The sequence below is a fragment of the Panthera pardus genome, unplaced genomic scaffold (assembly GCF_024362965.1).
Source record: "Panthera pardus isolate Hobbes unplaced genomic scaffold, ASM2436296v1 HiC_scaffold_8, whole genome shotgun sequence".
Taxonomy (NCBI): Eukaryota; Metazoa; Chordata; class Mammalia; order Carnivora; family Felidae; genus Panthera; species Panthera pardus.
This window is the reverse complement of record NW_026527013.1, coordinates 144878704-144899662: the sequence shown is the minus strand read 5'-3', so window position 1 is coordinate 144899662 and position 20959 is coordinate 144878704. Positions and strand designations below refer to the sequence as shown.

Below are 20959 nucleotides of genomic sequence, written 5' to 3'. Positions count from 1 at the left end.
AGAGAGGGTTAAATGAAACAATGCACATAAGCTGTTAAACACAGCAGTAGATTCAATAAATCCACCCCCTGACTTCTACGTCTGTAGTTCACTGTTCTTATAACTCTTACAGGTCGGCACTCTAGCTTTTTAAAAGCTTTCTAGAAATGTATTAATTGGCTTTTCAATTCTAATAAGTATAGTAAACATTAATTTATTATTTTTAATGTTTGGTGTCATAGAATACCTACAAGCCACAGGATTGATCATCTATTCATTATAACATAACAGATGTAGAAGACAGGTAGATGACTGGACTGAATGTATATAGACAGCAATACTCTGGAGGTTGCATTTTGGACCAATACTGATGATTTTCTTACAATTTTATCCCTTTCGCCTACTGTTGGAGGCTCCAGCCGACACTTTATAACACTTTACAAATGAAAGTTCATATAGTTTATTCAATAAATAACTTTTCTTCTTTATCCTTAGTTGAATGTTTGTATAATTACATGGATTATTCTGGATCCAAGGTGGCATAGAGGCAGGAAGGATCAACAATCTCACAACTACCTTTCATCATAAAAAGATGGTTCCCTGGGGCACCTGGATGGCTCCATCAGTAGAGAGTCCAACTCTTGGTTTCGGCTCAGTTTATGATCTCACGGTTTGTGAGTTTGAGCTCCATGTCAGGTCGGTGCTGGCAGTGCGGAGCATGCTTGGGATTTTCTCTGTCTCCCTCTCTCTCTGCGCCTCCCCCGTTCTCTCCCTCTCCCTCCAGATAAATAAATAAACTTAAAAAAAAAAAAAAAAAAAGATGGTTCCTTGATGGGCAGGACACAGACACAGCATACCAGAATGAAAGCAGTGACTGACAGCTAGTATTTCCTGCAGTTAGAGGCAACTATTGGGTTATCTGAATAGTGAGACAAGGACACTAATGCCACACTGAATTAGCTTAGCATGCCTATTTTAGGGAAATTCATACCATTTTCATAGCTATACCAACAAATGAAGCTTGTGTTAGTACCTTAGAGTTTGCAAATTGTTTTTAGTAATAGGAAAATTCATTGGATCAGAAGCTCTTTGCAAGGTGAAAAATGGCAAAATTCATCATTTTGCTAAAGTAGCAATTTATCGCAAAAAGATAAAGTGCTCTTTCTATGCACTCCCGTGGGATATACGTGAACTTCCCTGTACTCCTCCTAGTCCAGCACTTACCACACTGAATAGAACTATCTATCTGTATCCTGGAGGCTATAGATTTGTAGGCACAAATACCTGACACATGGTAGGTAATCACATGCTAAAACAATGAACCTGAAGTAGCCTATTCTAACTTCACTGTCTGTACTTGGTTGGATATTAAGTAAATGTAAGCCTAAGCCAAATCTAAAGGTAAAAGAATTTTTAGCACAAAAAAAAAAGCTGGGCAGGGGAAGGTGGATGAAAAGATGGGGAGGGGGATAGCAGTCAGGCTGAAAACTCTGGCTTTCATTGCACCACCCTTGTTCAAGACTATGGTGTCATTTTTCTTTTTCTTTCCTTTTTTTTTTTTTTTTCTCCCAGAGGCCCATCTAGGAAAAGGAGCAGTAATTGACTTTCCAGAGGCCAGGATGAGTCACTGACTTCAGCAGTGCCTCCTTTTAAGAAAGTAACAGATGAACCCTGTCTCAGATATGTTAACAACCCCCTCCCACCCACACACCACTAGAGGGGGCCGGCCACTCTGCTTCTCTAGATTTGTAGGATCACGGGTGGGGTGGGGGGCTGGGGGGGGGGTGGATGCACACCACGTTACCCCAATAACACTAAACCACGTAGCTATCTGGCTGCTCATCTTCTCAATCCAGTTTCCCTAAGCAGAGCTGTCTTCTCTATAGTCTTCTCCATTTACAGTAATTCTTCCCGCACCAAAGAAGGTCTTTTGGCACCAAAGAAGACTAGGCTATGCTGGCGTTCTCCACTCAGAAAGGGTCCTCAGTCTTGTTTACTCATTAGACACTGACCTCAATTTTAAGACAGAAGAATATTAGAAAGGGACTAACCACTTATACAGAATGAGATGTATTCTTTTCCCAAGAAATATATCTTTTTCTGACAACCAGAACACATGGCTTAAGTAGGTCATCCCCGGTGCCCCATTCTCGATTCTCCGTAAATGCCATTACATTCTTCACTCAACAGTTCACCTTGTGATACAGTAATCTACCCACCCCGGGTAGAGGACTCTGGTACCTTCTGAACCCCTAACTCTTCTACCTCGTCCGAAATCAGAGTCCTTTAAGGTAACCTTCCTTTTCAATTTCAGAGAGAACTGCCTAATTCCAATAAACAAGGGAGGGAAAGAGTGTTGGGAGAGGAGCAGCTCACCTTATGCCAGAAGCAGGGATGAAAGCAGCAAAGGAAGGAAAAAGCAGCTGGCCTTTTACAATAATGGCTATGGCAGCAGCAAGCCTGCTAAATAGGAGCTTAGCCTCACCTGGGCTTTAATCCCAGAGTTGCCATTGACAATGTATTTCTTCTTGTTGCTCAGCATAGTGACATTACCAGCCCTACTGCCACCTCTCCGGTCCAGGGACCCTTGTGGGTAGGCCTTTAAACTTTCCTCATCAGCAATTCTGTTGGCTCTGGTTCCAACTAGCTTTTTTTTTGGGGGGGGGGGTACCCTTCCCTGGAATCCCTGAGGCAGCTCCAACAACCCCTCCAGCAGTAGAGCCCAATTTAATAAGGCATTTCTGTTAGTGGCTCATCAACCATTCCTAATTCTCGGAGCTGTTTTGCTTTTATTTTATTTTTCTCCTAAACACCTAATTACACGGATCCTCTGACCTCTAAACCTTAACAAGTCCCCTGACAAGGCCCAACTTGCATGCGCATAACAATAGCTTATTTATATAACCAGTGCACTTTTTTGCCTACTATAATTAACTTGCTAATTAGGTTCCTTTTTAACCTTACCTCCTCCTTTTCCGTGTCAGATGATTTTGGTTAACCTAGTCTCATTAGAAAAAAATTAACTACAGAGCCACTAAAACAATGAGGGAATTTATTAAGAAGGTAAGGGAAGAAATGGGGCCAAATGCTGAGGCAGCCTCTAGTCTACACCCGGTATCCTTGGGTTTGTCAGACTGAGGACATTGCTTTCAGCTATGACACCAAGGAAATCAACTTTCTCAGACCGTTGCTTTACTCTTAATTGTGCATCTTTTATACAGGTTTTGACCTACGGTTTCTAGTCCCAACTCAAGATTGTTGCTGATTAGGTGGTGCTTTTTTCAGTTTTTCAAAAAACTGTGTGTTTCATGGGAAGTGTGACTACAAAGGAGAATTTCCTATTTCCTCAGAGTTCCCAGAATCACAGTGACCTTGTTACATACCAAATAAAGAGTCAAATGAAAGGGGCAAGAATCACACTATTTATTTGTTGATTTCTGAAAGGGACCCACTAAATAGGAAAGCCACATTCAACTGTATGTTACAGAGACGGGTGGGAATGTGATCTGAATTCTTCCTTAAAAAAAGAGACTGCTTATTGAGCACAAGAAAGAACGTAAAATGGTAGATTCTTTTTTTAGGATAATCTTTATTTTGAGAGAAAAGGTCTCTGGAAGGATGGAATAAAGAGAGAAGGGCATATATTTATTAAGTTCCTACAAAATGTACATTGCCCTGCGTATTTGTTACTTCTATCAAGCAGCATAAGAATCTTACAAAGTCGACATCATTATTCCCATTTGACAAATTAGGGAAGTGCAGCCCTGCGAGAACAAATGATCTGCTGGAGGTCTCACAGCAAGTCAGTGATGGGACTGGAACGGGAGCCTGTGTTTATGACAGAGCCAAAGTTCTTCCTACTACACCACACCTTATGATATTAATCAGAAGATCAAAAATTCCCCTGGTCCTAATCCTAGGTGTACTAGCTCCACCCCATTCCTCTTGATTTATCTTTAAATTTATTTTATTTCAAATGACGCTTTAAACTTACTTTCTTATTAGATTGGGTCTCAGAAATTATATCCCACATGATCTTGGGAGCTCTGATCAGACCACAGTTCTGAGATGGCTGATCATAGCCATTGAATATGAAATCTAACAGCCATTTAATTGACAACTTTGCCCAGTGTTACTACCAAAAGTTGAAAGAGAAATTAACTGAACTCAAATATGATGTTCACCATCACCCATGACAATCCCGATCTCTCACTCATAATTTCAGCAGATAAGACAGACTAGTCTTTTTCTGCTTACATGATGAATCCCTAAACTTCTGCTCTTCCTAGTACACTCTCAGCTGGTTCTGGATTTTCCTCACTCAGGTGAAAGGGAACTTGTTGGTCCATTGCTTAACTGACTAGACCTGAGCCAGAGGTAGCTGCAGATCTATACTAAATCCAACTAGAAGACATTTTAGGACACTATTACCGACAGGAAAAGCCTTACCACTTAACAAGTTTATCTAACAAAGTAGTTCTCAAACGTTAGGTGCATCACAATTACCCACAGGGCTTATTAAAGGGCACTGCTAAGCCCCATCCCCAGAGTTTCTGATTTAGTAAATCTGGGTGGGGCCAAAGGTTCTGCATTTCCAGCAAGTTTCCAGGTGATTTAATGCTGCTGCTCTGGGACTACACTTCAAGAACCATTGCCCTAACACTTTCTCCAAGCATGAATAAAGCAGCCCTAATGTTCTTGACTTTCTCCTAGGCCAACCATTTTATTCTGTGACTAAACCATGGAGGCATATTCATAGGCATAAAAGAAAAGGTTACTTGAAAGGTCACAGAATAGTATGAGGTGATCCTTTCTTCATACCCAACACAGGATATAAAGAGAACTGGGTCTAATTCTGATTTTCACAATTTAAGGCTATTAAGAATAGATGGTTAATACATTAGGAAAAATAGGACTCATGGGGAAGACAGAAGATCTATTTACCCTAAAGAGGATCAGGCCAAGGGAAAACAATTCCTTTTCAAATACATAAGGCAGTATTACAAAGGATGATCATCAGTGGTTCTATCTCCATTTCTTACCATTTCAGCACTTAACACTGGTGGTAATAATCCTCATTTGTAAAATGGGAACAATAATGTCTACTTTGCCTACGTCAAATGTGCACTGAGGGAAAAAAAAGTACATAAGAGGGTTTTGGAGACCACATAATGATACATAGGTACAAAATATTAGCATCTCTATTCTTTTAGGTCAAAAGCTCTTCACCTAGAGTCCATGGATGTCTAGACCACCACCCCCAACACACAATGCAAAATTTTGTGTGTGTGTATATTTTCCTGGGGAGAGGGCCATAGTTTTCATCGGTTTCTCAAATGGATCTCTGCCTTTAAGTGTCAATCCTGACCCACAGTTATAGTCAAGCTACCTCTACCAACAGGTGCCTTAGAGGTTTTCGTCCCACTTTCGTACACATGGTTCAAGCATTCTTAGACACATCTCTCTCTTCCAAGCCAAATGAGCTGCCTGAACGGATTCTTCACCTATAACAGAGAATATTTCTAGCCCAAAGAAAATCGGGTAGCCAGCTGGCTGGGTACTCAAGAAAGTCAATCAGATTTCCCATGGAAAAGTACCAAGTACTACAGACAGTTTAGATGGGAGGAGGAAACATTAAAATGTAAAAACTTAACAAAAAGGTTATTGCTGATCTCCATACACATAAAAGGAGGTATTTCACCTACCAGCCGAGACCATAAAGATTTCTCAAGGGAAGTAAAAACATTAACAAGAGTCTTTAAAAGGATATGTTCCCCAACCTTCTAGCAGTAAAATTCCTGAACAAGGCTAAAAAATCTTTCACATGGAAGCAGCTGAGGAGCAAAGGCTCCAGAAGTTTTCCAGGGACTGATACAATGTTAACTTGAAGGTCTACCTCATCAATTATCAAGATGGGGGTTCTTCGAACTTCATCCTGGCTTATTTCCCTGCTGGGAGTCAGAGATGTGAGTACTGTCAGCGGCTGTGGTCTGAGTCCTGTTCTCTGAGGGGTATGCGAGTCCCTTATTGCTGGTGATCATTAATAAAGGAGGACACGTTATGATGCACCTCCTCTGCTAAATTTTCCTCCTGAAAGAAGGTTTGAGAGCCTTGTAATGTTTCCTTTGGAGTCAAGGACGGTCTCAGTGGAAATTTCACTACATTAATATATAAACTGGAACATGAGTCAGACATTTGGTTAAAGCCTTCTTAAATTGAAATTTGGACCCAACATGGGAGATGGCTCCAGGGTTTGCTCTTGGGGATTAAAAAGCACTCTAATATTTCATAGGCAAGGTCTATAGGCAATATACACTAGAGGATGCTCAGTGGCTCACCTTGCTGGCTAAGTGGCTATCAGTGGCAGCCTAATGAAGTACTACTTCCAGACTAGGTCAGGAATTAATGACTTATGTGGTATCTGAAAGAAAGCCTCAAGAGGTTAATCTTTGGCAAGGAAAAGATAGATGAAAAACTGACAAGCCCCTCCTTACTCTTTCTTGCTGTTGTTAAAACATTTTTGCTGATCAAAGGTATTTTCCTGGTTTTTGAGAAAGAAGGGCCAAGAAACGAGAAATGCTGTATTGAAAACAAAGCAGAGTTGTGCTTTATTAAAGAATGTCTTCTAAACGTTGGACAGTCCTAGATCAAATCCCTTAAAGCAATAGTCACTAACTCTTTTAGAACAGTTTTCTTGTTCCCATAAATAAAAAGAAGTAAAGGTTTGGTAGGAGCTCCTTTGGAGAGGATGTACTGAGCAGATAAAAGAGTGAGGACATTACGAGAATAAGAGTTATACACTAACCCTCAATATAGTAACTCTGTAAAACATTTACTGATTCTGAGTTGATGCACTAATGTTTATCGAACTCTTCTGTAATATTCCTTTATAGAAGTACCAAAGTTTAATATCTGAATGTGGCCCTTCCCCAAAGAAAACCAAAATTCTTGCTCCACTTTCTTATTATTGGCAAGTGGCTGGAGATTCAAATACAAACTTAAAATCCAACTAGAATTATTATGTGAATCCTTTCCATCAATGTTAAAACACTACATTATTTGATGTAAGCCTGTGAATGGGTAGGATTTCTTTCCGTTAAACATTTTAACACGGAGCACAAGGTTCTGAAACAACATTAAGAACAACAACAGCAAGGCGCGCCTGGGTGGCTTAGTTGGTTAAGCGTCCAACTCTTGATTTCAGCTCAGGTTCAATCTCATGGTTCGTGGGATAGAGCCCCGTGTTGGACTCTACACTGACAGTGCTGAGCCTGCTTGATATTCTCTCTCTCCCTCTCTCTCTGCCTCCCACCCTCAAAATAAATAAACTTTAAAAAAAAAAAAAAAAGAACCGCAACAGCAATAACCCCAACACAAAAAATAAAGAATAGTTGTGACAATGAGAGTTGAAATGCAGGCTCTCCAGGGCCTTTGTCAGGCTTACTATATACTCAGTCTCATTACTGATGGTTATTTCTTTAAGTCCATAATTCCATAAACACTGAAAAGAACTTAGGGTATGTTATATATATATTCTAACTAGTTTTCCATAGGGAAATTATATATATAGATAGATGATATATAGATATAGATATAGATATAGATATAGATATAGATATAGATATAGATATAGATATAAACAAACATACTGCTGGTATAGACTGTAACAAATCGGGCTAAACCTAGAAGAGACCAGTTAGGAACATGAGGATGGTTGCTGTTTTTAAATCAAAAGTTGAAATTGGACCTAAAATACTAGGTGTTATGTACTAGTTCTTATCAAAAAATAAGTCCTTATATTTAAATTACAGTAAAATTATCTACCGGGCAAATATGGCATTTTGAAGAACAGTACCAAGAGAGCTATAGTGACTGCCCTTCAGAAATATACATAGAAAGAGTGTTTGGGGAAATGTTTTGACTGGAGGGAAAAAATGGGCAGTTAGGGAAGAAATATCTTACATCTTTTCAGAGACTTGAGAGACCACCATTTCTACAAGTTCTGTTTTTCCCCCCTCACTATTCTTTTTCTCTACCCCCTTGAGAAATAAACTAAGCATTAGCTTGCACACAGAGTGCAAAGCACTCACAGGGCAACACAATCCATGCAGTATACCAGGAGCAGTAGCCCAGCACAGACAACCAGGCAGTAGCTGACTCTGGCCAGGCAGCTCCCAGACCCTTCCCAGTTTCACTTGCAATTAAGAAACAGGGGGGACCCAAGACACAGGAGCTAATCAGAAATTAGAGTAATAATTGCTCTCCCACCCACACATCTTGGTAGGGACTTGTCACAGGTGATCCTCGTCACTGGTCAGAAATGGTTGCCTCATTACCAAGAAACAGGAGGAAAAGCAAAGCGACCAAAGAACTCACCATCCACTCAGGCACGTGAAAAGCTGAGGTGCCCTCATTACCGTCCCACTTCTCCATAGTGCAGGCTTGGGTAATCTATGTCCTGAAGCAAAAGGGAAAGCTGGTTTGGAAATGCCAGGGTTTTTTGAGTGCCCCAAAGCAGAACCAAGCCTAGTGATTCAGAAATTCACAATATCTAGCAGAAGCTGCATCCTCTTTGAAAAGAGGCTTTCTATTCAAATTAAGATCATTAGTCAACTGCCTGACAAGTCCCTTACTGGCCCCCTTCAAACCTTCTGCTTTTGACTCAAAATCAGAGCTGATGCAAAATTCTGCACCCAGGCACTGAACTTCCCACAGGACACTCACTGTTTAATGCTACCCAAACACTCAACCCCCGCCTCCCCAGTGGACGCTTTCCACGGCAAGAGTCAGGCTTCCTCTCTTTCCCTGTGTGTAAGGCACTTGTTAATTTTCTCCCGCCCCTGAGGACACGTCACTGGAGGTGCTGATACCAAGATCAATAAGGATCGAGGTCAAGAAGGCACTCCCATTTCTCAAGAGTTGCTTGATTTGGATCTGTAAACAGGCGTTTCCTTGAAATCAAGAGTTCCTTATGGCTTTCAAGTTTAAACAGCTATGCAGAACCTCCCCATCTGCTCACACCAGGGGTCTGGCACCAGACTCAGGCATATCTCAAGTTAAATTCTTATTGCAAGGGAGATTTGATTCGGATGGTGCCAGGGAAGATCTCTTACAAAATCAGAAACTAGGATCTCTGAAGAAAGTTCTGGGACCACAACTCCCTCTGCTGGCTCCCTATGCTATGTACATGAAGGTCCAAGGGCCTTCAGCTGCAGAGACAACACAGGCGCCAATTGTAAATGAGCTGCTTACCTGAGGCTAGTCAGGAGCTACACGGTGTAGGTTTAGAGGGAGCCAAAGCTTCCAATCAAGACTAGTGCTGCCTCCAAGTTCCTATCTAAAGTGGGTTTTTACTCACCCATCTGGTTTTGGGAAGAGACAGGATGCCACCTTAAGGGACCTCAGAAGCTGCTCCCTCTTTAGGTTCCTCTACCAGCTCCCTCTTCTCTGCATACTTCAGAAGTTTGGAAATAAGACAAAATGAGAATAAAGGTGGCCTAACTTACCTGCTTTGCTCACTCCTAGGGTAGGTTACCCAGTAAGAGTACCAGAGATTTCAGGCACAAAGTAAGCCCGATGAGATATGCCTGCTTTGGTCCCCTTTATGGACCAGGGACTCTTTCAGTGTTAATTCCCATCATCCAGGATAATTTTTCTAGAGCTGATGGTTTTCATATTAAAATTAGTATTACTGGTTCATTGGCCCTTAGGACCTTCACCGGTTAAGAGAATGATCTTTTGGATGTGGAATGGAGAAGACGGTAATGTCTAGGGGAAGAGGTATTGTAAGATGCCAGCGAAGGCAGAACTCACATACTGACCTGGATGTGTACGCTAGAGAGAAAGGCAAGTGAAAAGAGAAGGGGACTGTTGGACCAGGTGAACGCAGAGGTGTCAAAGGATTAGCGATCACAGGGCAGGTAGAGATCAGATGCAACAAGAAGAGAGAACAGCAGCGGGGGAAGTAAAGGAAGCTGTGTAAAGGCCACAGAGGGAATATGGAGTGAAGCAATGAGTGATGCCACGACATAGAAGGTTGATGACATGCAAGAGCGACAGGCCCTCTGAGGTCAGGGTGTTGATTCTGATAAAGCCTTAGTTGTCAGCAACCTCCAGTCATTGTCGTCTGGTCTTCCTTTCAATCCAAACTTTTTAACAGAATGAGAAGTTACATTTGCTGCCTAAATTTCCGAGGGTATCTTTCATCTGTATTTTATTTATTTTTTTATAAATTTTTTTAAGTTTATTAATTTGAGAGAGAGAGAGAGAGAGATATCGAGCAGGGGAGGGGCAGAGAGACAGAGAAGGAAAGAGAGAATCCCAAGCAGGCTCCGCACTGTCAGTGCAGAGCCCAAGGTGGGGCCCAAACCCACAAACCATGAGATCATGACCTGAGCTGAAGTCGAGTCAGACGCTTAACCGATTGAGCCACTCTCATCTGTATTTCAGATGCAACACATCCCAAATCAAAATGATTGCTCCATTGTTCCTCCTCCCCTCAACCCTCCAAACGAGTTTCTTCTCACTTTTCCACCTCTATTACTTCAGTCAACCAAATAGAAACCTCAGTCATCTTTGATTTCTCCCCTTTTCCCTAGTCCCCAGAACAATCCATTGCCAATTCTTCCAAGCCTGTTATCTGTCCATCCCTATCCATTTTCATTGCCTCCTAAAAACCCTCTATAAATCCTTTCCAGATGGTCTTCCGCTCCATATCCCTGTACATACGCCATCCCTACAAAAGCTGTGTTGCCCACTGTTTCCTGGATGTGAAGACCAGCACTACGAGTACTGGTTTGGGAATTAAACAGACCTGGTGAGAATACTGACTCTACCCCTTAGTTAGCCTCCCTCTCCCTCTAGTTTCCCAATCTGTATAGCACAAATAATAATAATACCTCACACCATTGATGCAAGGATTTAAAAAGTGTGCATATGCTAAGTAATTAATAAACAGTAGCTCTTACTTATGTCATTATGATGAGGTCCTTTCCCACCTCATGCCTTTGCTCATGCCATTTTCTCAAATTGAAATGCATTCATTCTGCCTTCACTTCTATCACCCTCATAGGCAAATTCTTCAAGTTCTGCTCAAATGATAGATCTGCCATGGAATCTAACCTAGAAAAAGCAATCTCCCTTTCCTCTAGTGTTGGGTCACATCACTGGTCACATCACTATTTTCAGCCTTCCTCACATTAAAGTTACTGTGTACGTGTGTTGTCCCTCATTAGAGTCCACGTTTTTCAAGGGCTTAGCCAGCTTCAATTTGCCCACAGTGTCTGGCATACATTAAGGGCTTAAGAAATGGTCAGATTTTATATACTGTATGTATACCTTACAGTACTCTGAGGGTAACCTGCATAATCAATGTGTTCAATATATTTTTAGGATATTACTTTATATTCACAGGGGCTTAGTTATACCACTGCCCACAGCTCTGACTGATTTGTGGTGAGTCCTTAATAGGGTTTTAATCCTTAATTATAATATTATCTCTGTAGGAGTATATAATCCACTTTCCATTGCTTGATCTGCATCAACCATAATCCATTATGATCTGCATCATAATGAAGCTTTTAGGAACAAATCAAGGCCAAAAGAGTAGAGCCCAACACTTAAAATATTTCAGTGATCAGGGGCACCTGGGTGGCTCAGTCGGTTAAGCCCTTGGCTCAGGTCATGATCTCACCGTTTGTGAGTTCGAGCCCCGCGTCAGGCTCTGTGCTGACAACTCAGAGCCTGGAACCTGCTTCGGATTCTGTGTCTCCCTCTCTCTCTCCCTCTCCCCCACTCGTACTGTCTCTCTTTCAAAAATAAACATTAAAAAATAAAATATTTCAGTGATCAGCAAATTACTAGATTATTGGTGGTCCTGTACATGTTTTCTACATAATCAGTTATTAAGCAAATGGAAGATGACTGCCCTCATGGTAGTGTTAAAACATGGAAGAAAATGTCTGTTAAGGAAGACAGGGGTTGGGGGGCACCTAGGTGGCTTAGTCAGTTGGGTGCCCGACCTCGGCTCAGGTCACGATCTTGCAGTTCGTGGGTTCAAGCTCCACATGGGGCTCTTTGCTGACAACTAGGAGTCTGGAGCCTGCTTCAGATCCTGTGTCTCCCTCTCTCTCTGCCACTCCCTCACTCACACTCTCTCTCAAAAATAAATAAACATTAAAAAAATTATTTTAAAAAAAGGGTGGGAATAAAAGAATAAGCACAAGTAAAATATATTGCTTTTGCAGGCTAAACTAAATGTTACTTTAGTTGTAACTTTTTTTTTAAAAGATTTATTTACGTACTCTCTACATCCAACGTGGGGCTCAAACTCATGACTCTGAGATCAAGAATCATGTGTTCCACCAAATGAGCCAGCCAGGAGCCCCAGCTGTGACTTTGTGTTTGTTTGTTTGTTTGTTTGTTTAGTGTAGGTTTTAACTAAAGTAGACTTCCTTTGCAAATTGTAGCCTCACTACACCTTTCTGCAAGGACTGTGAAACAAAAATAAAACATTAGCTATTACTACATTTGGGAACTGAAGATCTATTAACTGAGTAGGACTGTATAAGGCATGAGGTATAGGTGTAAATACTAGTTACAAAGTTGTTTACAATCGAGTTGCATTTTACCATTCTGTACCTTAAGAGATACACCTATAGCAAGGGCTGGAGTAAGACCGCTGCACATGATTATCTATAATAAGCACTCTTAACATTTAGGTGAGAAGTTTGCAACTTCAAAAAAAAAAAAAAAAAAAAAAAAAAAAGAAAGTTAGACAAACTACATTTGTGCCTATGGCCTTCAAGCTTTACGAAAATGGACCAGGTGTATGAATAGCTCACAAGAATCTCATCTGCACTCCAAGAACAACTTGAAGTTTATGTGCCAGTTGTGCTCCTGCCAGGGGTGATTTGATAGCAGTACTGTTAATGGAGGTAAAGCCAGACGACTTGCCAGAGTGAGTATATGTCTGGCTACAGAAGGAAAAACAAGTTAATATTTCCAGGGGGTCAAAGTCAAACGGAACCACGCGGTGGTAAAGAAGTAACTACAACAGCAGAACAGTTTTAAACAAGAGGTGATAAACCTGGAACCTAGAAAGTCATAAGGCACGGGGCAAAGAATACAAGAACGTGACCCTGTCCTCTATTCCTGGCTGTGTCTAATAGTTTTATTGTGCGTTGGCAAGATACCTAATTACTCTCTTCTTCGGTTTCCTCATTATAAAATGAGGGAGGTGGGTAATAGTGGACTGTGGAAAGTTAGAACTGGTTCCTTCCAGTACTGACATTCAGTATTTCTAAGCTGTCTGTTTCTGAGGCTATAAGAAAAAGCAATAACTATTCCTTAGTCCCCTAAGTTACAGCTTATTGTAGAAGCTAAGATTCTTAACCTCCTGAGTTCAAAGTTCCATCTGGTCAGTCATGAGGCTGGCTGGAATTGCTAGGCCTCAGATCTCCCTTATCCCTTCAGACTTGAAATGCTAATGCTACCACAGCAGATGGAATTGCTAAATCCTCCCCCTACCCACGACCTAAATGGTAGGCACCCTACCTCTCAGTACCTTAAGACTCATATCCCACGGGTATTTTAGACTCCACATGGAGGCATCATCATTACTGGTAAAACTACAGGCTTTGGAGCTAGACAGGCTTGGCTTTAAAGCCTAGCTCCATCACTTACTATCTGTGTGTGTCTTTACATAAGCAGTATAACTTTTTAAGCCCTTGCTTCCGCATCTGTAAAACAGGATAATAATGCCTTTCCTCACATGAGTGTTATCAAAATTAAGTAATACATAGAAATTCATAAAAAGTGCCAGGAAGCTATTTTGCCCAAAACTAGACATAGCAGAGCGGTACCAGACTGTCTGGTTTAAATCTTGATTCACACTGGGGCGCCTGGGTGGCTCAGTTGGTTAAGCCTCTGACTTCAGCTCACGTCCTGATCTCTCAGTTTGTGAGTTCGAGCCCCGCATTGGGCTCTGTGCTGACAGCTCAGAGCCTGGAGCCTGCTTCGGATTCTGTGCCTCCCTTTCTCTCTGCCCCTCTCCTGCTCGTGCTCTGTCTCTCTCTCTGTCTCTCAAAAATAAACAAACGGTAAAAAAATGTTAAATCTTGATTCCCATTTACTGTGTAACCTTAAACAAATTACTTATCCTCCCTGTGTCTCAGTTTTCTCATCTGTAAAATAAGGACATTAAAAGTATCTACTTTATGGCACTGCTGAGAGGATCAAATCACACACACACACACACACACACACACACACACACACACACCACTTAGAACAGTGCCTCAAACTTGTCAGTGATATTTTAAATTTACTATTATTACTAATATATATATCCCCCAATACACCCAAGTCCATCTTCTACTATACATGATGAATTCATTCAATCAAACCACAAATATTTACTGGGTGCCTATTATGTGTCAGCCAGCATAAAAAGACAGCCCCTGCTCTCAATGGTGCTGTCAGGAGAGAGAAACAGGTAATTAAATAAATAATTACAACAAAAATATGAAAAATGACAAGGTAAGTACAGGGCTACGCAAGTATATGGCAAGGGTGGCAATCATGTATATTGGGAGTGAGAAGTTCCATTTAAGCTGAAAGGTAAAGGATGATTAGGGGGTACCTGGAGTGTATTTGGCAAGAAGGAATATTGAGAAGAGTATTCCAACAGAAAGAAGAAAGTACTCCATAATATCTCTTACATCTGCCCTTTCTTCTTCATACCAGCTGTGTAAAGCCTGACCATCATCACATCTATCTAAATCAGTGCTTAATAAACTTGACTATGCCTGGAGATCTTGTTGAAATGCTGACTTAGGTCCCAAGATTGTACTTTTTAAAAAAATTTTTTTAAGTTTATTCATTTTTGAGAGAGAGAGACAGAGCGTGAGCAGGGGAGAGGCAGACAGAGAGAGGGAGACACAGAATCCAAAGCAAGTTCCAGGCTCTGAGCTATCAGCACAGAGCCCAATGCAGGGCTCGAACTCATGAATCTCAAAATCAGGACCTGAGCCAAAGTTGGATGCTTAACCGAGTGAGCCACCCAGGCGCCCCCCAAGATTGTACTTTTTAAACAGCTCTCCAATGATGCCAGTACTGCTGGGACTACACTTTGACAAGGGCCTAGATAATTCCATCCCGATACAGCCTACCTCAATTTGTTAAATCGACTCATTTATATGTGATTATCAACAGCTCAATCAGGTTAAAATCTGATCACATCACTTATTTGTTCATAATGCCTCAATAGCTCCCCATTGTCTTTTTTTTTTATTTTTTTTAACGTTTTATTTATTTTTGAGACAGAGAGAGACAGAGCATGAACGAGGGAGGGTCAGAGAGAGGGAGACACAGAATCTGAAACAGGCTCCAGGCTCTGAGCTGTCAGCACAGAGCCCGACGCGGGGCTCGAACTCACGGACAGCGAGATCATGACCTGAGCCGAAGTCGGCCGCCCAACCGACTGAGCCACCCAGGCGTCCCTCCCCATTGTCTTTAAAATAAAACCCAAACTCCTTAGCATGACACACAAGACCCTGTACAACAATTTAAACTTGTGCATACCTCCCAAGCCTCAGCTCTCTGAATTCCCCCACATCCCCACTGTGAACACACACACACACACGCACGCACGCACGCACACACACACACATCTTTCAAATTTTAGCTTAGCTGTAACTTCTTTCAGTACACATTTCCAGCTCTTGGTCTAGGTTAAGAATCAATTCTGTGAGTTACTGACTAATCCCCCAGACAGACTGATCATTTGTCTATTTCCACATTAGAACTGCAAGCAATCTGAGGGCAGAGACTATGTGTCTTATTCCTGTATTCCAAGTACCCAGCACATAGTAAACAACCAATGAATACGTGCTGAATGAAAAAATGACTTGAAGAATAGCTAGGTCAGAGTAAAGCTCCAACTGAATAAAATACAGGATAAGCACCTGAAAGGTAAAAAGAAAGAAAAGGGAATCAGGTATGACTAAGAACTGACAAAACTATAAATAGAAATATCACTATAACAAAATTCTGTACCTCCCTGTCACTGACTAATCCAATCACTGCTTCTTAGATAAACAATTAAGCAATACAGAGAGTACAGTACACTAAAGCAGGCACCATGCCACCTTTTCCACTCCCTGTTAAATCCTCTAGATTCTGGGAGTGGAATGTGGAATGTAAATCCTCAATTTCCCTGACACAGCTAATAGAGCTCCAGTCAGGTCGAAGTTCAGTTTGCTGCACAGTTAGCACCTCTAGCTAAAACCGTCCTCAAAGGGAGGTCAAGCTAAAACTTGAACGCAACCAGAATAAAAGTGAGAAGGAATTTATCACGGACTGGAGGGGGATGGGGCACAGGGGGATGGGAAGGGTATAGGGTAAAATACTGAAATATAATGCCATTAAATACATGTAGAATGCAGACTTCTAACTACATTCTTTTAATTTTTAAATACATTTTTTATGGAAGCATAACTAACCTACAAAAAAATACACAAATCAAAAAGTTACAGTTCGATACAATTTCAAAAGCCGACACACCTATGTAGCCACTACCTAGATAAGAAAATAGAACATTACCAGCACCCAACAGCCTTCCCTCACGTTCCCTCTCAGTCGTTAGCCTCCTCCCTACCCCGATTCCTATCAACACCAATCAGTTTTGCCTATTTTTGTACCTGATACAAAGATCATCAGATATCATCATTTTCTGCTCAAAATGTTTCTAAGAGTTACCCAAGTCAGTCGCATTTAGCAGTAGTTCATTTATTTTTATTACCAGAAAGTATCCCATCACATGAATACTCATAATTTGTTGAATCCATTCTCCTGTTGAAGGTTGTTTTCAGTTTGAGGGCCATAAAAAATGATGTTGCTATGAACATTCTTGCAGATGTTGTAGGGCGCCCATACGAAGATATTTCTGGTTGGGTATTTATCTAGGAGTGTAATCGCTGGGTAAGAGGGTATGCGTATGTTCAGCTAGGTAGATGACATCAAACAAGTTTCCAAAATTTGTATACTAATTTCCATTCTTACCAGCAGGAGAATAGTGTTCCAGTCGCTTCATATCCTTGCCAGTATTGTTGGTCTTTTTACATTTTAGGCATTCTATGTAAAGGTGGCACACTGTGATTTCAATCTGCATCTCACAGCCACCATTATCATCACCACTGAGCACAGTTTTGTTTTTTTTTTTTTTTTATGGCCTTTACTATGTTGAGGTACAACTCCTCTATGTCCACTTTGTTGAGAGTTTTTATCATGAATGGATGTTGAATTTTGTCACATGCTTTTTCTGCCTCTATTGAGATGATCGTATGATTTTTATCCTTCATTTTGTTAATACGATGTACTACAGTGACTGAGTCGTGGATGTTGAACCATCCTTACATCTCTAGGATACTTCCCACTTGGTCGTGATGTATGTTGTTAATGTAGTACGGAATTTGATTGGCTAATATTTCGTTGAGGATTTCCGAATCTGTGTTCGTTATGAATAGTGGCCTGTAACGTTGTTTTTGTATGTGTGGTAAAATGTACATTAACATTTGTCATTTTACCCATTTTAAAGTGTACAATTCAATGGCATTAAACACATTCACATTGTTATGCAACCATAACCACCATTCATCCCCAGAACTTTTTCACTACCCCACACCCATTAAATAATAACTCCCCATTTCCTCCTTCCCCCAGCCCCTAGAAACCACCATTTTCTGTATCTTTGAATTTGATTATCATAGGTGTCTCATATAAGTAGAATCATAGAATTTTTGTCCTTTTGTATACTTCACTTAGTATAATGTTTTTAAGGTCCATCCATATTATAGCATGTGTTAAGACTTTCACTCCTTTTTAGGGCCGAATAATAATATTCCATTGTATGTATATGCCACATTTTGTTTATCCATTTCCCATCCATTGATGGGCTTTTGGGTTGTTTCCACATTTTGGCTATTATAAATAGTGCTGCTATGAACACAGGTGTGCAAATACTTGTTCAAACCCCTACTTTCAGTTCTTTGGGGGTATACTGTTGGATCATATTATAATCATTTCTGTTTGGGGCACTTGAGTGGCTCAGTTGGTTAACGCTCTGACTTCAGTTCAGGTCATGATCTTGTGGTTCATGACTTCAAGCTTCGCATCAGGCTCTCTGCTGTCAGCACAGAACCTGCTTTGGATCCTCTGTCCCCCTCTCTCTACCCCTTCTCTGCGCGCGCTCTCTCTCTCTCTCTCTCTCTCTCTCTCTCTCTCAGAAACAATAAAGAAAAGTGCCTGGGTGACCCAGTCAGTTAAGCATCCAACTCTTGATCTCTTCTCAGGTCACGATCTCACGGTTGTGGGATCAAGCCCTGCGTCAGGCTCTCTGCTGACAGCATGGAGCCTGCTTGGGATTCTCTCTCTCTGTCCCTCTGCCTCTTGCACTACCTCTCTCTCTCAAAACAAATGAATAAACATTTAAAAAATAAGAATAAATAAACATGAAAAATACACGTATATTTATATTTCTGTTTATTATTTTGAGGAACCAAAAACCACATTGCGCTTTCTATACCAGCTGCACCATTTTCCATTCCCATCAGCAAAGCACAGGGTTCGAACTTGGAGAAACTGGAAATTTTGTGTACTGTCAAGCACATTTTTATCTACTTATTGGCCATTTGGATATTTTTTTATGTGGAGTGGCTTTTCAAATCTTTTTTCTATTTTTCCACTGGGTTGTCAGTCTTTCCCTTACTGATTTGTATGAGTTATTTACATAGTCTGGTTTTAGGTCTTTTGCAAACATTTCCCACTCTGTGGCTTGCTTTTCCTCTCTTACTGTTGTCTTTTTTTAAACTTTTCATTTTTTTTTTTTCAACATTTTTTATTTATTTTTGGGACAGAGAGAGACAGAGCATGAACGGGGGAGGGGCAGAGAGAGAGGGAGACACAGAATCGGAAACAGGCTCCAGGCTCCGAGCCATCAGCCCAGAGCCTGACGCGGGGCTCGAACTCACGGACCGCGAGATCGTGACCTGGCTGAAGTCGGACGCTTAACCGACTGCGCCACCCAGGCGCCCCTTAAACTTTTCATTTTGAAATGATTTTAGACTTAGAACAATCAGCAAGAACAGTACAGAGAATTCCCATATACACTTGGCCCAAGTTCCTCTAACGTAACATCTTGTAAAACCAGGGCAATTATAAAAAGTAAGAAATTAACACTGGTATGATACTATTAACTAAACCACAGGCTTTATTTGGATTTCACAAGCTCGTCCATGAATGTCCTTTTTCAGTTGCAGGATCCAATCCAGGATCCCACACTGCATTTAGTTGTCATGTTTCCTTAGTCTCTTCCAATCTATGGTAGTTCCTCAGTTATTCCTTGTCTTTCATGACCCTGAAGATGGTAGTTGACTGAATCCTGGAATAAAGCTATGCATTGACCAGATTTAAAAACACCATGAAACAAAACCCCTGTATATTATCTTTTCACCTATTTTGATTGCATTTTTTTAGCTCCCCGCTCAGTTTTATTGAGATATAATTGATATAATATTGTATTATTATAAAGTGTCCAACACAATGATTTGACATATGTATAGGTTACAAAATGACTGTCAGAGTAAGTTTAGTTAACATCTATCACCTCAGGTGGTTACCAATATTTTTTCTTGTAATGTTATCTATTCATCTCTTTTGATTAATTTTTAGTAGAATGGAGATACCAATTTTATACATTAGTAAAGATAGTAATGTTAAAGATCAGCTAACTTGATTTCCTTATTTTAGAGATAAAGAAGCAAAGATCTAGAAAAATTACCTACCCAAAGTCTTATTTTACTTGGCAGATAGTTTTCTTGTTTGTGACTTTTAATAGTTTTTCTAGTGCTTCAAATACCTTAACTGTTCAGAGACCATCTCTTCTTAATCAAAATGAACTAAGTATCTCTATTTCCATTAAGAAATCAACAGAGCCTAAACTTTCAGTTACAAATAAATAAGTCACGGGATGAAAAGTACAACATAGGGAATATAGTCAATAATATTGTACTAACTTTGTATGGTGTCAGATGGTAACTACCACCAACACTTATCTTGGTAAACACTGCATAACGTATAAAATTGTCCAGCCATTATGTTGTACACTTGAACTTAACATTGTATGTCAACTATACTTCAATTTAAAAAGAAAGAGAGAGGGGTATCTGGGTGTCTCAGTTGGTTAAGCATATGACTTCAGCTCAGGTCATGATCTCATGGTTTGTGAGTTCGAGCCCCACATCGGGCTCTCTGCTGTCAGCGCAGATCCTTCTCGGGATCCTCTGTCTCCCTCTCTCTCTCTGCCCCTCCCCCACCTCTCAAAAAATAAATAAACATTAAAAAAAAATTTTTTTAAAAGAGAGAGAGAAATCATCAGAGCCTAACCAGCTCCTGAATTCCTGGTCTGTTTTCTAATTTTTCAGGAACGAGAATGTATTGCTCTTATAAAAAGAGAAAAAGAAAAAGAAAAAAAAATGTATCATAGACAGAACAATGCCTCCCCATTCCCTGCCAAGATATCCATGTTCTAATTTCCAGAGCCTGTGAATATACAGCAAAGGTAAGGCTGCAGATGGAATTAAGGGTGCTAGTTAGCTGACCTTGAGATGGGGAGATTATCTCAAATAATCCAAGTGGACCCAATATAATCAAAAGATTCCTTACAAGTAGAAGAGGGAGGCAACCAGAGACAGATTTGAAGATGTACGCTGCTGGCTGTGAGGATGGGGGAAGGGGCCACAAGCCAAGGAATGCTGGCTGCTTCTAGAAGCTGGAAAAGGTAAGGAGATAGATTCTCCTCTCAAGCCTTCAGAAGGAATACAGCCCTACTGATACCTTCTGAAAAATTATTAAAGTATGATTGGCATACACTATCAGTTTCAGGTGTATGCCATAGTGATTCAATATTTTTATACATTACTAA

The 20959-nt window shown here is 40.7% G+C and overlaps 1 protein-coding gene across 9 annotated transcripts in view; it reads right to left on the bottom strand.

The window, feature by feature from the left end:
• Positions 1-20959, bottom strand: part of AHCYL2 (adenosylhomocysteinase like 2) — a 169307-nt gene that overhangs the window by 47503 nt on the left and 100845 nt on the right. For 2 of the 9 annotated variants that reach the window (XM_019452713.2, XM_019452716.2), the window contains exons 1-2: positions 8704-8827; positions 8356-8437 (exon numbers count right to left, since the gene is read on the bottom strand). The exons of 2 other annotated variants lie outside the window; for them this stretch is intronic. In XM_019452713.2, the coding sequence (XP_019308258.1) occupies positions 8356-8412 (57 nt within the window). In that variant the 5' untranslated portion in view covers positions 8413-8437; positions 8704-8827. Of the gene's footprint in view, positions 1-2464; positions 2814-5875; positions 5987-8355; positions 8828-20959 lie in introns of those variants that run through there. 5 more of the 9 variants (XM_019452715.2, XM_019452718.2, XM_019452714.2 and 2 more) reach the window with 4 other exon arrangements.